Source organism: Oncorhynchus tshawytscha, linkage group LG01 (genome assembly GCF_018296145.1).
Source record: "Oncorhynchus tshawytscha isolate Ot180627B linkage group LG01, Otsh_v2.0, whole genome shotgun sequence".
Taxonomy (NCBI): domain Eukaryota; kingdom Metazoa; phylum Chordata; class Actinopteri; order Salmoniformes; family Salmonidae; genus Oncorhynchus; species Oncorhynchus tshawytscha.
In genome coordinates, this window is record NC_056429.1 from 630976 (window position 1) to 645753 (window position 14778).

At 44.7% G+C, this 14778-nt stretch overlaps 1 protein-coding gene across 1 annotated transcript in view; it reads left to right on the top strand.

Annotated features, from left to right (window-relative positions):
• Positions 1–10535: 10535 nt before the first annotated feature.
• Positions 10536–14778, top strand: part of LOC121838805 (TBC1 domain family member 2B-like) — a 68461-nt gene continuing 64218 nt past the window's right edge. Inside the window, 1 exon segment of the mRNA XM_042323012.1 lies at positions 10536–10717. Coding sequence (XP_042178946.1) covers positions 10575–10717 — 143 coding nt within the window. The 5' untranslated portion in view covers positions 10536–10574.

Sequence of the window (14778 nt, forward strand, 5' to 3'; positions counted from 1 at the left end):
TTCCATCCGGTCTCCGACAGGAAGTTTTGGAAGAGAGATTTCGGAAGATGATTTGAAATCGTGGAGCTATTGAATACACATCGCCTCGTGATCAATTTGATAGATTATTAATGTTTACTAATACCTAAAGTTGGATTACAAAAGTATTTCGAAGTGTTTTGTGAAAGTTTATCGTCGACTTTTTTAATTAAAAAAAATGACGTAGCGTTTTGAATCTGTGTTTTTTTCTGAATCACACAGTTTCCATAGATGGATATTTTGGGTATATATGGACCGATTTAATCGAAAAAAAGACCCAATAGTGATGTCTATGGGACATATAGGAGTGCCAACAAAGAAGCTTGTCCAAGGTAATGAAGTTTTATTTCTGCTATTTGTGTAGCGCCGGCTATGCTAATTCTTTTGTTTACGTCGCCTTCAGGTATTTCGGGGTGTTGCATGCTATCAGATAATAGCTTCTCATGCTTTCGCCGAAAAGCATTTTAATAATCTGACTTGTTGGCTAGATTCACAACGAGTGTAGCTTTAATTCAGTGCCCTGCATGTGTGTTTTGATGAACGTTTGAGTTTTAACGAGTGCTATTAGCATTTGGCGTAGCGCATTTGCATTTGCTGATGGCTAGATGAGACGTCTGCGTCTCAGGTCGACGCAAGAGGATTTATTAATTAAGAACAAATTCTTATTTTCAATGACAGCCTAGGAACAGTGGGGTAACTGCCTGTTCAGAACGACAGATTTGTACCTTGTCATCTCGGGGGTTTGAACTTGCAACCTTCCGGTTACTAGTCCAACGCTCTAACCACTAGGCTACCCTGATGTGGGACGTAACGTAGCCTGTTGAATGACGTGGGACGTAACGTAGCCTGTTGAATGACGTTGCCTGTTGAATGACGTGGGGCGGAGCCTGTTGAATGACAACATAATGTGTGGGAGGGACAAAAAGCGAGTAAAAAAACACCCTAAATATTTTTAGAACTACAAATTAACTTTCTTCTGTCCATTCTTGTTTTTTCAATGTCACAATTCCAACCCTCCTCTTTTATCCGGGCTTGGGACTGGCAAAAGTGACCCAAAAGAGAGACACTGGCGGAGTTACTTCGTTTTTTATTTTACTGAAAGAAACATTTTTAATTTTTTGTTTTTTACATTTACATCCCTCCCTGAATGTAAGCCAGGGCGGGATCAGCCAGCGGCTGCTTCCTGCATGCACGATTCATTTGCAGTCTAGACGCGGAGGGGTGAACATCTCCTGCTCTGACTGCAGCTGGGAGGGACTGCTGCGCGAGGACTGGGCCGCCTGTGAGTGCTTTGGGATGGGGATGGGGCCCACGGCAGCACCTGCTGCTCGTTGAGAAGAGTAAGAACGATATGTGCTTTCACGTCAGAGTCTCCAATAACATCAGGAAAAGTCGCTAGATTTGTCGCTAGTCGCTTTTTGAAAACGTGTCGCTAGAGGGGTCTGAATACTCGCTAAATTTAGCAACAAATTCGTAAGTTGGCCACACTGCTCAGCGTGGTTCTCTCACACCTCATTATGGTACATAGTTGGGCCTTGTTGTAGAATAATTTTGTCAATCCTGAATATTCTTTGTTGTGTGTGTACATACAGTCAGGAAAACCTACTCATTCAAGGGTTTTTCTTTATTTTTTACTAGATTTGTACTATTACATACGAAAATAATAGTGAAGACATCAGAACTATAAGAAAACATGGAATCATGTAGTAACCAAAAAAGTGTTAAATAAATCAAAATACACTACCTTTCCTAAGTTGCGGGTCACTTTGAAATAAATGTCCTTGCTTTTGAAAGAAAACATTTTTTTCCCATTAAAATAACATCAAATTTATCAGAAATACAGTGTAGATGGACATTGTTCATGTTGTAAATTATTATTGTAGCTGCAAACAGATGTTTTATGGAATATCTACATAGGCCTACAGAGGCCCATTATCAATAACCATCACTCCTGTGTTCCAATGGCACTTTGTGTTAGCTAATCCAAGTTTATAATTTAAAAGGCTAATTGATCATGAGAAAATCCTTAGACTAGTTGAGTATCTGGAGCATCAGCATTTGTGGGTTCGATTACAGGCTCAAAATGGCCAGAAACAAAGTATTTTCTTCTGAAACTCGTCAGTCTATTCTTGTTCTGAGAAATGAAGGCTATTCGATGCGTGAACTTGCCAAGTAACTGAAGATCTCGCACTGCTCCCTTCACAGAACTGCACAAACTGGCTCTAACCAGAATAGAAAAGGAGTGGGAGGCCCCGGTGCACAGCTGAGCAAGAGGACAAGTACATTAGTGTCTAGTTTGAGAAACAGATGCCACACAAGTCCTCAACTGGCAGCTTCATTAAATAGTCTGTCCAGTGTCTGTGTTCTTTTGCCCATCTTAATCTTTTCTTTTTATTGGCCAGTCTGAGATATGGCTCTGCCTAGAAGGCCAGCAACCCGGAGTCGTCTCTTCACTGTTGACGTTGAGACTGGTGTTTTGCGGGTACTATTTAATGAAGCTGCCAGTTGAGGCATTTCCAGCTGTGCTAACATAACTGCAAAATAGTTTTCTAATGATCAATTAGCCTTTTTAAAATGATGAACTTGGATTAGCTAACACAACGTGCCATTTGAACACAGGAGTGATGGTTGCTGATAATGGGTCTATGTAGATATAACATAAATCTGCCATTTCCAGCTACAATAGTCATTTACAGCATTAACAATGTCTACACTGTATTTCTGATCACTTTGATGTTATTTTAACAGACACTTTTTGGGGGATTTCTTTTCAAAAACAAGGACATTTCTAAGTGACCAACTTTTGAACGATAGTGTATATTTCATATGTGAGATTCTTCCCCCCTTTGCCTTGAATGACAGCTTTACTCTTGGCATTCTCTCAAACAGCTTCACGAGAAATGCTTTTCCAACAGTCTTGAAGGAGTTCCCTCTTATGCATTCAGAAAGTATTCAGACCCCTTCACATTTTGTTAAGTTACAGCCATTTTCTAAAATGGATTGAATAAAAAATGTCCTCCAATCTACACACAATACCCCTATTTCAAGATGGCGCCGACAGATGGTTGGAGTCCTTCGGAAACTATGCTGTATTTTGTTTTTTTTATCAATGATTTCTTACATCGTTAACCCTGAAAATCTTAAGTGTTATTACATGCAGCCGGGAAGAACTATTGGATATAAGAGCGAAGTCAATTTACCAACATAACGACCAGGAATACGACTCTCCCGAAGCGGATCCTCTGTTTGATCCACCAACTAGGACATTGCATCTAATCCCAGAGACCGACCCAAAACAATGTCGCCGCAGAAGAGATAGACAGAGCGGCCTCCTGGTAAGACTTCGGAGACGTGCACACCACCCGCCGCTTCTGAGTATATTACTCGCCAATGTCCAGTCTCTAGACAACAAGGTGGACGAAATTAGGGCAAGGGTTGTCTTCCAGAGAGACATCAGAGACATTGTAACGTTCTCTGTTACACGGAAACATGGCTCTCTCAGGATATGTTGTCAGTCGGTACAGCCACCAGGTTTCTTCATGTGTCGCGCCGACAGAAATAAACATCTCTCTGGGAAGAAGAAGGGCGTAATTGTCATGGTGTAATTGTAACAACAGGAACTCAAGTCCTTTTGGTCACCTGACCTAGAATTCCTTACAATCAAATGCTGACTACATTATCTCCCAAGAGAATTCTCTTCGATTATAGTCACATCCGTGTATACCCCCAAGCAGATACCACGACGGCCCTCAAGTAACTTCATTGGACTCTATGTAAACTGGAAACCACATCTACTGAGGTGGCATTTATTGTAGCTGGGGATTTTAACAAAGCTAATTTAAGGACAAGGCTACCTAAATTCTATCAGTATATTGACTGTAGGGACAAAGTGGAGTCGCAATTCAACTGCTCAGACACAAGATGTATGTGGCAGGGTCTAGAGGCAATTACGGACTACAAAAAGTAAACCAGCCACCGACAAGGCCCACTACCAAGGACTGCGAGCCCCCTCTCTCCTTCTCCGTGGCCGACATAAGTAAGACATTAAGCTCTGCTGGTCCAGACGGCATCCCTAGCCTCATCCTCAGAGCATGCGCAGACCAGCTGGCTGGTGTGTTTACGGACATATTCAATCTCTCCATATCACAGTTTGCTGTCCACAAATGCTTCCAAATGGCCACCATTGTTCCTGTACTCAAGAAGGCAAAGAACTGAACTAAATGACTATTGCCTGTAGCACTCACTTCTGTCATCATGAAGTGCTTTGAGAGACAAGTCAAGGGTCATGTCACCTCCACCTTACCTGCCACCCTAGACCCACTTCAGTTTGCATACCGCCCCAACAAGTCCACATACGATGCAATCACCATCACACTACACACTGCCTTATCCCATCTGGACAAGAGGAATACCTCGGTAAGAATGCTGTTCTTTGACTACAGCTCAGCATTCAACACCGTAGTACCCTCCAAGCTCATCATTAAGCTTGAGGCCCTGGGTCTCAACCCCGTCCGTCCTATGCAATTGGGTCCTGGACTTTCTGACAGACCCTCCCCCGGGTGGTAAAGGTAGGAATCAACATCTCCACTTCTCTAATCCTCAACATCGGGTTCTTGGCCACCTCCCTGACCAAGGCCATTTTCCCCCAATTGCTCAGTTTGGCCGAGCGGCTAGCTCTAGGAAGAGTCTTGGTGGTTCTAAACTTTTTCCATTTAAGAATGATGGAGGCCACTGTGTTCTTGGTGAACTTCAGTCCTGCAGACATTTTTTGGTTCCCTTCCCCAGATCTGTGCCTCGACACAATCCTGTCTCTGAGCTCTACGGACAATTCCTTCAACCTCATTGCATGGTTTTTACTCTGACATGCACTGTCAACTGTGGGAAGTTTATATAGACAGGTGTGTGCCTTTCCAAATCATGTCCAAACAATATAATTTACCACAGGTGGACTCCAATCAAGTTATAGAAACATCTCATAGATGGTCAATGGAACAGATGAGCTCAATTTCGTGTCTCATAGCAAAGGGCCTGAATACTTATGTAAATAAGGTATTTCTGTTTTTTAATTTTTTTTAATGCTTTGTTTTTATGGGGTATTGTGTGTAGGTTGATAAGGAAAACAATTCATTTAATCAATTTTTGTTAAGGCTGTAACTTAACAAAATGTGTAAAAAGTCAAGGGGTCTGAAGACTTTCCGAATGACCTGTAAAATAAAACATCCTGGAACCTCTAGAAACTCATCAATGGTGCCCTCTAATAGAACATGCTGGAACCTCTAGAAACTCATCAATGGTGCCCTCTAATAGAACATCCTGGAACCTCTAGAAACTCATCAATGGTGCCCTCTAATAGAACATCCTGGAACCTCTAGAAACTCATCAATGGTGCCCTCTAATAGAACATTTTGGAACCTCTAGAACCTCTAGAAACTCATCAATGGTGCCCTCTAATAAAACATCCTGGAACCTCTAGAACCTCTAGAACCTCATCAATGGTGCCCTCTAATAGAACATCCTGGAACCTCTAGAACCTCTAGAACCTCATCAATGGTGCCCTCTAATAGAACATCCTGGAACCTCTAGAAACTCATCAATGGTGCCCTCTAATAGAACATCCTGGAACCTCTAGAAACTCATCAATGGTGCCCTCTAATAAAACATCCTGGAACCTCTAGAAACTCATCAATGGTGCCCTCTAATAGAACATCCTGGAACCTCTAGAACCTCATCAATGGTGCCCTCTAATAGAACATCCTGGAACCTCTAGAAACTCATCAATGGTGCCCTCTAATAGAACATCCTGGAACCTCTAGAACCTCTAGAAACTCAATGGTGCCCTCTAATAAAACATCCTGGAACCTCTAGAAACTCATCAATGGTGCCCTCTAATAGAACATCCTGGAACCTCTAGAAACTCATCAATGGTGCCCTCTAATAGAACATACTGGAACCTCTAGAACCTCATCAATGGTGCCCTCTAATAGAACATCCTGGAACCTCTAGAAACTCATCAATGGTGCCCTCTAATAGAACATTTTGGAACCTCTAGAACCTCTAGAAACTCATCAATGGTGCCCTCTAATAAAACAACTTGGAACCTCTAGAAACTCCTCAATGTTGCCCTCTAATAAAACATCCTGGAACCTCTAGAAACTCATCAATGGTGCCCTCTAATAAAACATCCTGGAACCTCTAGAACCTCTAGAAACTCATCAATGGTGCCCTCTAATAAAACATCCTGGAACCTCTAGAACCTCTAGAAACTCATCAATGGTGCCCTCTAATAGAACATCCTGGAACCTCTAGAAACTCATCAATGGTGCCCTCTAATAGAACATCCTGGAACCTCTAGAACCTCATCAATGGTGCCCTCTAATAGAACATCCTGGAACCTCTAGAAACTCATCAATGGTGCCCTCTAATAAAACATCCTGGAACCTCTAGAAACGTATCAATGTTGCCCTCTAATAGAACATCCTGGAACCTCTAGAAACTCATCAATGGTGCCCACTAATGCTTTCAGAACATCCTGGAACCTCTAGCATGCACCTCATCAATGGTGCCCATCTAAACTAGAAACATCCTGGAACCTCTAGAAACTCATCAATGGTGCCCAGCTAATAGAACACCTGGAACCTCTAGAACCCTCTTTAGAAATGCTGGCTAGTCAATGGTGCCCTCTTTAAAACATCCTGGAACCTCTAGAACCTCACCTGTTTAGGAGAGATAGAAACTCATTAATGGATGCCCTCTAGAGTAGAACATCCTGGAACCTCTAGAAACTCATCAATGGTGCCCTCTAATAAAACATCTTGGAACCTCTAGAACCTCTTTAGAAACTCATCAATGGTGCCCTCTAATAGAACATCCTGGAACCTCTAGAAACCCATCAATGGTGCCCCTAATAGAACATCCTGGAACCTCTAGAAACTCGTTTAATGGGCCCTCTAATAGAACTGTAACATTTTAAGGCTAACACCTGTTTATATATGCTGGCTATATATATTTTAATATAATATATAGCAGCAGTAACATACAAACAATATAAACATTTTGATGCACATACGGAGTATGCTTAGTTGCACTCAAACATGCTTTCACCAATGATAATGACTAACACTTTATTAGCATGCACAGGGTGCCTGCACAAACAATGCTAGCATTAGCTGGTGCCAGCATACCGCACTACAACTTCTCTATAAACACCTAGCGCAGGGCAGGTATAAACAACATTCATCTGGAGGCGAAGGTGCTGGCCAGCGGAGTAGAACACCTGTTTAGGAGAGGTGCTGGCTAGCAGAGTAGAACACCTGTTTAGGAGAGGTGCTGGCTAGCAGAGTAGAACACCTGTTTAGGAGAGGTGCTGGCTAGCAGAGAGGTGCTGCCTAGCAGAACACCTGTTTAGGAGAGAACACCTGTTTAGGAGAGGTGCTGGCTAGCAGAGTAGAACACCTGTTTAGGAGAGGTGCTGGCTAGCAGAGTAGAACACCTGTTTAGGAGAGATGCTGGCTAGCGGAGTAGAACACCTGTTTAGGAGAGGTGCTGGCTAGCGGAGTAGAACACCTGTTTAGGAGAGGTGCTGCCTAGCGGAGTAGAACACCTGTTCAGGAGAGGTGCTGGCTAGCAGAGTAGAACACTTGAAATATTAAAGGAGAACCTCATACTCTAGGAGCTCAGATGCAATAATTGAGTAACCTGATAACCAACGTTTCGACAGGCCAGCTGTCTTCTTCAGGGTATAATGACACACTGCAGGGTGACTAGTTTATAGTGTCAAAGGACACACAAAGGTGTCTAATCATGGCCGGTTGTGGCCTGATATCATTGGTTAATTCTCAGATATAAAAAGGTATATAAACATTCATCACACAAAATGTCCCCCAGAGAATATCCTGACATGCCAATGGATGCACACAACAGTTGGGTTAGGAAACGGCATGTCAGTATCAACAACGTATGTTCTCCATACTGCAAGCACGCTCTAATGTGAGGTGTGCGGGGCGGTGCCCTGGAGTGAGTCCAAGCTCCTGATTGGTTGGAATGAGTGGAAACTTGAAGGGTGATTGACAGGGCTGCAGACCAATCAGGTTGAAAGGGCCAGCCTTCCCCCCCCACCTGTACTAGCATGGAGTCTGTCCTCCCCAGACAACTCTCACATCCTGTATAACACTCTATGCAAAGGAAATGTTCAATTTTGTAGTTTTAACATTTTATGGATGATTGTTTTGAGTTGTAAAATGTAAACATGGTTTGCTCCCATCCTCCAGGTGATTCACTGCTGACTCCAGGATATCCTGCCCTAAACCTGAGACAACCCTTAACCCTGTGTCTCTGTCCCCCTCCAACTACAGGCCTGACCCTAACCCTGTGTCTCTGACCCCCTCCAACTACAGGCCTGACCCTAACCTCCAAACCCATAACCCTGTGTCTCTGTGTCAGGCCCCTAACCCTGTGTCTCTGACCCCCTCCAACTCAGGCCCGAACCCTGTGTCCTCAAACCCATAACCCTGTGTCTCTGTGTTTCAGGCCCCTAACCCTGTGTCTCTGTGTTTCAGGCCCCTAACCCTGTGTCTCTGTGTTTCAGGCCCCTAACCCTGTGTCTCTGTGTTTCAGGCCCCTAACCCTGTGTCTCTGTGTCAGGCCCCTAACCCCGTGTCTCTGTGTTTCAGGCCCCTAACCCTGTGTCTCTGTGTTTTGGCCCCTAACTCTGTGTCTCTGTGTTTCAGGCCCCTAACCCCTGACTCTGTCTCTGTGTTTCAGGGCCCTGACCCTGTGTCTCTGTGTCAGGCCCCTAACCCCCCCCTGACTCTGCGTCTCTGTGTTTCAGGCCCCTAACCCCCTGACTCTGGCCCCTAACCCCGTGTCTCTGTGTTTCAGGCCCCTAACCCCCTGACTCTGTGTCAGGCCCCTAACCCTGTGTCTCTGTGTCAGGCCCCTAACCCCCTGACTCTGCGTCTCTGTGTTTCAGGCCCCTAACCCCCTGACTCTGCGTCTCTGTGTTTCAGGCCCCTAACCCCCTGACTCTGCGTCTCTGTGTTTCAGGCCCCTAACCCCCTGATGCAGTACTGGCTCCAGCAGCTGCAGCAGAAGCGTTGTCTCTGTTCAGGCCCCTAACACCAGAGGGTCTGGACAGAGGGACAGCTGTGTTTTCTCCTACCCCTCACTCTGGCCTGGTGGCCAAACCCCCTGATCAGGTACTACCCTGTTTCACACCCCTACACTGGGGACAAAGATTTCAGGGACTAACCCCCTTACACTGGGTCTCAAAGATCCAGGCCCTACACCCCAGGTGATGCACTGGGGACAAAGCTCCAGGGACTACACCCCAATGGGGACAAAGGGACAGGGACTACACCCTCACACTGGCCTGACAAAGATCCAGGTACTCCGCCACCCTTACACTGGGGACAAAGATACAGGGACCACACCCTTACACTGGGGACAAAGGTACAGGGACTACACTCTTACACTGGGGACAAAGATCCAGGGACTACACCCTTACACTGGGGACAAAGATCCAGGGACTACACCCTTACACTGGGGACAAAGATACAGGGACTACACCCTTACACTGGGGACAAAGATCCAGGGACTACCCTTACACTGGGGACAAAGATACAGGGACTACACCCTTACACTGGGGACAAAGGTACAGGGACTACACCCTTACACTGGGGACAAAGATACAGGGACTACACCTTACACTGGGGACAAAGATACAGGGACTACACCCTTACACTGGGGACAAAGGTACAGGGACTACACCTTACACTGGGGACAAAGATACAGGGACTACACTCTTACACTGGGGACAAAGATACAGGGACTACACCCTTACACTGGGGACAAAGATACAGGGACTACACCCTTACACTGGGGACAAAGATACAGGGACTACACCCTTACACTGGGGACAAAGATACAGGGACTACACCCTTACACTGGGGACAAAGATACAGGGACTACCCTGCAACACCCGTACACTGGGACAAAGTTACAGGGACTACACCCTTACACTGGGGACAAAGATACAGGGACTACCCTGCTACACCTGTACACTGGGGACAAAGTTACGGGACTACACCCTTACACTGGGGACAAAGATACAGGGACCACACCCTTACACTGGGGACAAAGATACAGGGACCACACCCTTACACTGGGGACAAAGATACAGGGACCACACCCTTACACTGGGGACAAAGATACAGGGACCACACCCTTACACTGGGGACAAAGGTACAGGGACCACACCCTTACACTGGGGACAAAGATAAAGGGACCACACCCTTACACTGGGGACAAAGATACAGGGACCACACCCTTACACTGGGGACAAAGATACAGGGACCACACCCTTACACTGGGGACAAAGATACAGGGACCACACCCTTACACTGGGTCCAGACTGTAAATATAGTGTCAGAGCTGTGGCTGTTGTTCACACTGTAGACAGTAAATATAGTGTCAGAGCTGTGGCTGTGGTTAGTAACAGACTGTCTATCTGCTGTGTTTCAGATGTCTTTGTGTTTGAGAAGCCCAGTCACAGTGACAGCATGGAGAGGGTACGCAGCGACTTTGCTATGGAAACAGACACGGACGGACTGGTGGGTGTCCAATCAGTACGAGGCCCCTCCCACCACCCCCCCAATCCCCTCAACTTCTCCAGCAAGCTGGGCCACTGGAGCTCAGAGATCAGGTAAGGTCTGGTGTAATGGCTGTGATAAGGACTGGGCCTAGTGTAAGGGCTGTGATAAGGACTGGGCATAGTGTAAGGGCTGTGATAATTACTGGGCCTAGTGTAAGGGCTGTGATAATTACTGGGCCTAGTGTAAGGGCTGTGATAAGGACTGGGCCTAGTGTAAGGGCTGTGATAAGGACTGGGCCTAGTGTAAGGGCTGTGATAAGGACTGGGCCTAGTGTAAGGGCTGTGATAAGGACTGGGCCTGGTGTAAGGACTGGGCCTAGTGTAAGGGCTGTGGTAAGGACTGGGCCTAGTGTAAGGGCTGTGGTAAGGACTGGGCCTAGTGTAAGGGGTGTGGTAAGGACTGAGTCTGGTGCAAGGGGTGTGGCTGTGGTAACGACTGGGTCTGGTGTAAGGGCTGTGGCTGTGGTAAAGACTGGGTCTGGTATAAGGGCTGTGGTAAGTAGAGGTCAACCGATTAATTGGAATGGCCAATTAATTAGGGCCGATTTCAAGTTTTCATAACAATCGGTAATTGGCATTTTTGGACACCGATCATAGCTGATTACGTTGCACTCCACGAGGAGACTGCGTGGCAGGCTGACTACCTGTTATGCGAGTGCAGCAAGGAGCCAAGGTAAAGTGCTAGCTAGCATTAAACGTATCTTATAAAAAATCAATCTTAACATAATCACTAGTTAACTACACATGGTTGATGATATTACTAGTTTATCTAGCTTGTCCTGCGTTGCATATAATCGATGCGGTGCCTGTTAATTTACCATTGAATCACAGCCTACTTCGCCAAACAGTTATTTAACAAGCGCATTCGCTAAAAAAGCAGTCGTTGCACCAATGTGTACCTAACCATCAACATCAATGCCTTTCTTAATATCAATACACAGAAGTATATATTTTTTAAACCTGCATATTTAGTTAAAAGAAATCCAGGTTAGCAGGCAATATTAACCAGGTGAAATTGTCACTTCTCTTGCGTTCATTGCACACAGAGTCAGTGTATATGCAACCGTTTGGGCCGCCTAATTTGCCAGAATTTTATGTAAATATGACATAACATTGAAGGTTGTGCAATGTAACAGGAATATTTAGACATATGGATGCCACCCGTTAGATAAAATATGGAACGGTTCCGTATTTCACTGAAAGAATAAACGTTTTGTTTTCGAGATGATAGTTTCCGGATTTGACCATATTAATGACCTAGGGCTCGTATTTCCGTGTGTTATTATGTTATAACTAAGTCTATGATTTGATAGAGCAGTCTGACTGAGCGGTGGTAGGCAGCAGCAGGCTTGTAAGCATTCATTCAAACAGCACTTTCGTGCGTTTTGCCAGCAGCTCGTTGTTGTGCTTCAAGCATTGAGCTGTTTATGACTTCAAGCCTATCAACTCCCGAGATTAGGCTGGTGTAACCAATGTGAAATGGCTAGCTAGTTAGCGGGGTGCGCGGTAATAGCATTTCAAACGTCACTCGCTCTGAGACTTGGAGTAGTTGTTCCCCTTGCTCTGCATGGGTAATGCTGCTTCAAGGGTGGCTGTTGTCGATGTGAGCCCAGGTAGCGGCGAGGAGAGGGATGGAAGCTATACTGTTACACTGACAATACTAAAGTGCCTATAAGAACATCCAATAGTCAAAGGTTAATGAAATACAAACGGTATAGAGAGAAATAGTCCTATAATTCCTATAATAACTACAACCTAAAACTTCTTACCTGGGAATATTGAAGACTCATGTTAAAAGGAACCACCAGCTGTCATATGTTCTCATGTTCTGAGCAAGGAACTGAAACGTTCGCTTTTTTATATGGCACTTTTACTTTCTTCTCCAACACTTTGTTTTTGCATAATTTAAACCAAATTGGACATGTTTAATTATTTATTGATGTATTATATTAAGTTAAAATAAGTGTTCATTCAGTATTGTTGTAATTGTCATTATTACAAATATAAATATTTTTTAAATCGGCCGATTAATCTGGTGGCTTTTTTTGGGCCTCCAATAATCGGTATCGGCATTGAAAAATCCTAATCGGTCAACCTCTAGTATATAGGAATATACAGTATAGTGAATATACACTACATGGCCAAAAGTATGTGGGTATGGCCCTCGCTTTGTGCTCGGGGGCATTGCTGAAACAGGAAAGGGCCTTCCCCAAACTGTTGCCACAAAGTTTGAAGCAGAGAATCGTCTAGAATGTCATTGTCTGCTGTAGTGTTAAGATTTCCCTTCACTGAAACTTAAGGGGCCTAGGCCGAACCCTGAAAAACAGCTCCAGACCATTATTCCTCCTCCACCAAACTTTACAGTTGGCACTATGCATTCAGGCAAGTTGCGTTCTCCTGTCATCCGCCAAACCCAGATTCGTCGTCAGACTGCCAGATCGGGAAGCGTGATTCATCACTCCAGAGAACGCTTTTCCACTGCTCCAGAGTCCACATCTCTAGCAGGGCAGACATTTGACAAACTGACTTGTTGTAAAGGTGGCATCCTATGACGGTGCCACGTTGAACGTCCCTGAGCTCTTCAGTGAGGCCATTCCACTGCCAATGTTTGTCTATGGAGATTGCATGGCTGTGTGCTCGATTTTATACACCTATCAGCAACAGGTGTGGCTGAAATAGCTGAATCCACTAATTTGAAGGGTTGTCCACATACTTTTGTGTATATAGTGTATATGTCTATGGGACGAACACCGCAGCAGCCTTTGAATAACCCAACCAATAACCCATGAAGCCTAGACTCTCAGGTTATTAAATGGACAGTAGCTACTAACCTAGACTCTCAGGTTATTAAATGAACAGTAGCTACTGACCTAGACTCAGGTTATTAAAGGGACAGTAGCTACTAACCTAGACTCTCAGGTTATTAAATGGACAGTAGCTACTGACCTAGACTCTCAGGTTATTAAAGGGACAGTAGCTACTGACCTAGACTCTCAGGTTATTAAATGGACAGTAGCTACTGACCTAGACTCTCAGGTTATTAAAGGGACAGTAGCTACTGACCTAGACTCTCAGGTTATTAAAGGGACAGTAGCTACTGACCTAGACTCTCAGGTTATTAAAGGGACAGTAGCTACTAACCTAGACTCTCAGGTTATTAAATGGACAGTAGCTACTAACCTAGACTCTCGGGTTATTAAATGGACAGTAGCTACTGGCCTAGACTCTCAGGTTATTAAAGGGACAGTAGCTACTAAATCAAATCAAATTTTATTTGTCACATACACATGGTTAGCAGATGTTAATGCGAGTGTAGCGAAATGCTTGTGCTTCTAGTTCCGACAATGCAGTAATAACCAACAAGTAATCTAACTAACAATTCCAAAACTACTGTCTTATACACAGTGTAAGGGGATAAAGAATATGTACATAAGGATATATGAATGAGTGATGGTACAGAGCAGCATAGGCAAGATACAGTAGATGGTATCGAGTACAGTATATACATATGAGATGAGTATGTAAACAAAGTGGCATAGTTAGTGGCTAGTGATACATGTATTACATAAGGATACAGTCGATGATATAGAGTACAGTATATACGTATGCATATGAGATGAATAATGTAGGGTAAGTAACATTATATAAGGTAGCATTGTTTAAAGTGGCTAGTGATATATTTACATAATTTCCCATCAATTCCCATTATTAAAGTGGCTGGAGTTGAGTCAGTGTGTTGGCAGCAGCCACTCAATGTTAGTGGTGGCTGTTTAACAGTCTGATGGCCTTGAGATAGAAGCTGTTTTTCAGTCTCTCGGTCCCAGCTTTGATGCACCTGTACTGACCTCGCCTTCTGGATGATAGCGGGGTGAACAGGCAGTGGCTCGGGTGGTTGATGTCCTTTGATCTTTATGGCCTTCCTGTAACATCGGGTGGTGTAGGTGTCCTGGAGGGCAGGTAGTTTGCCCCCGGTGATGCGTTGTGCAGACCTCACTACCCTCTGGAGAGCCTTACGGTTGAGGGCGGAGCAGTTGCCGTACCAGGCGGTGATACAGCCTGCCAGGATGCTCTCGATTGTGCATCTGTAGAAGTTTGTGAGTGCTTTTGGTGAC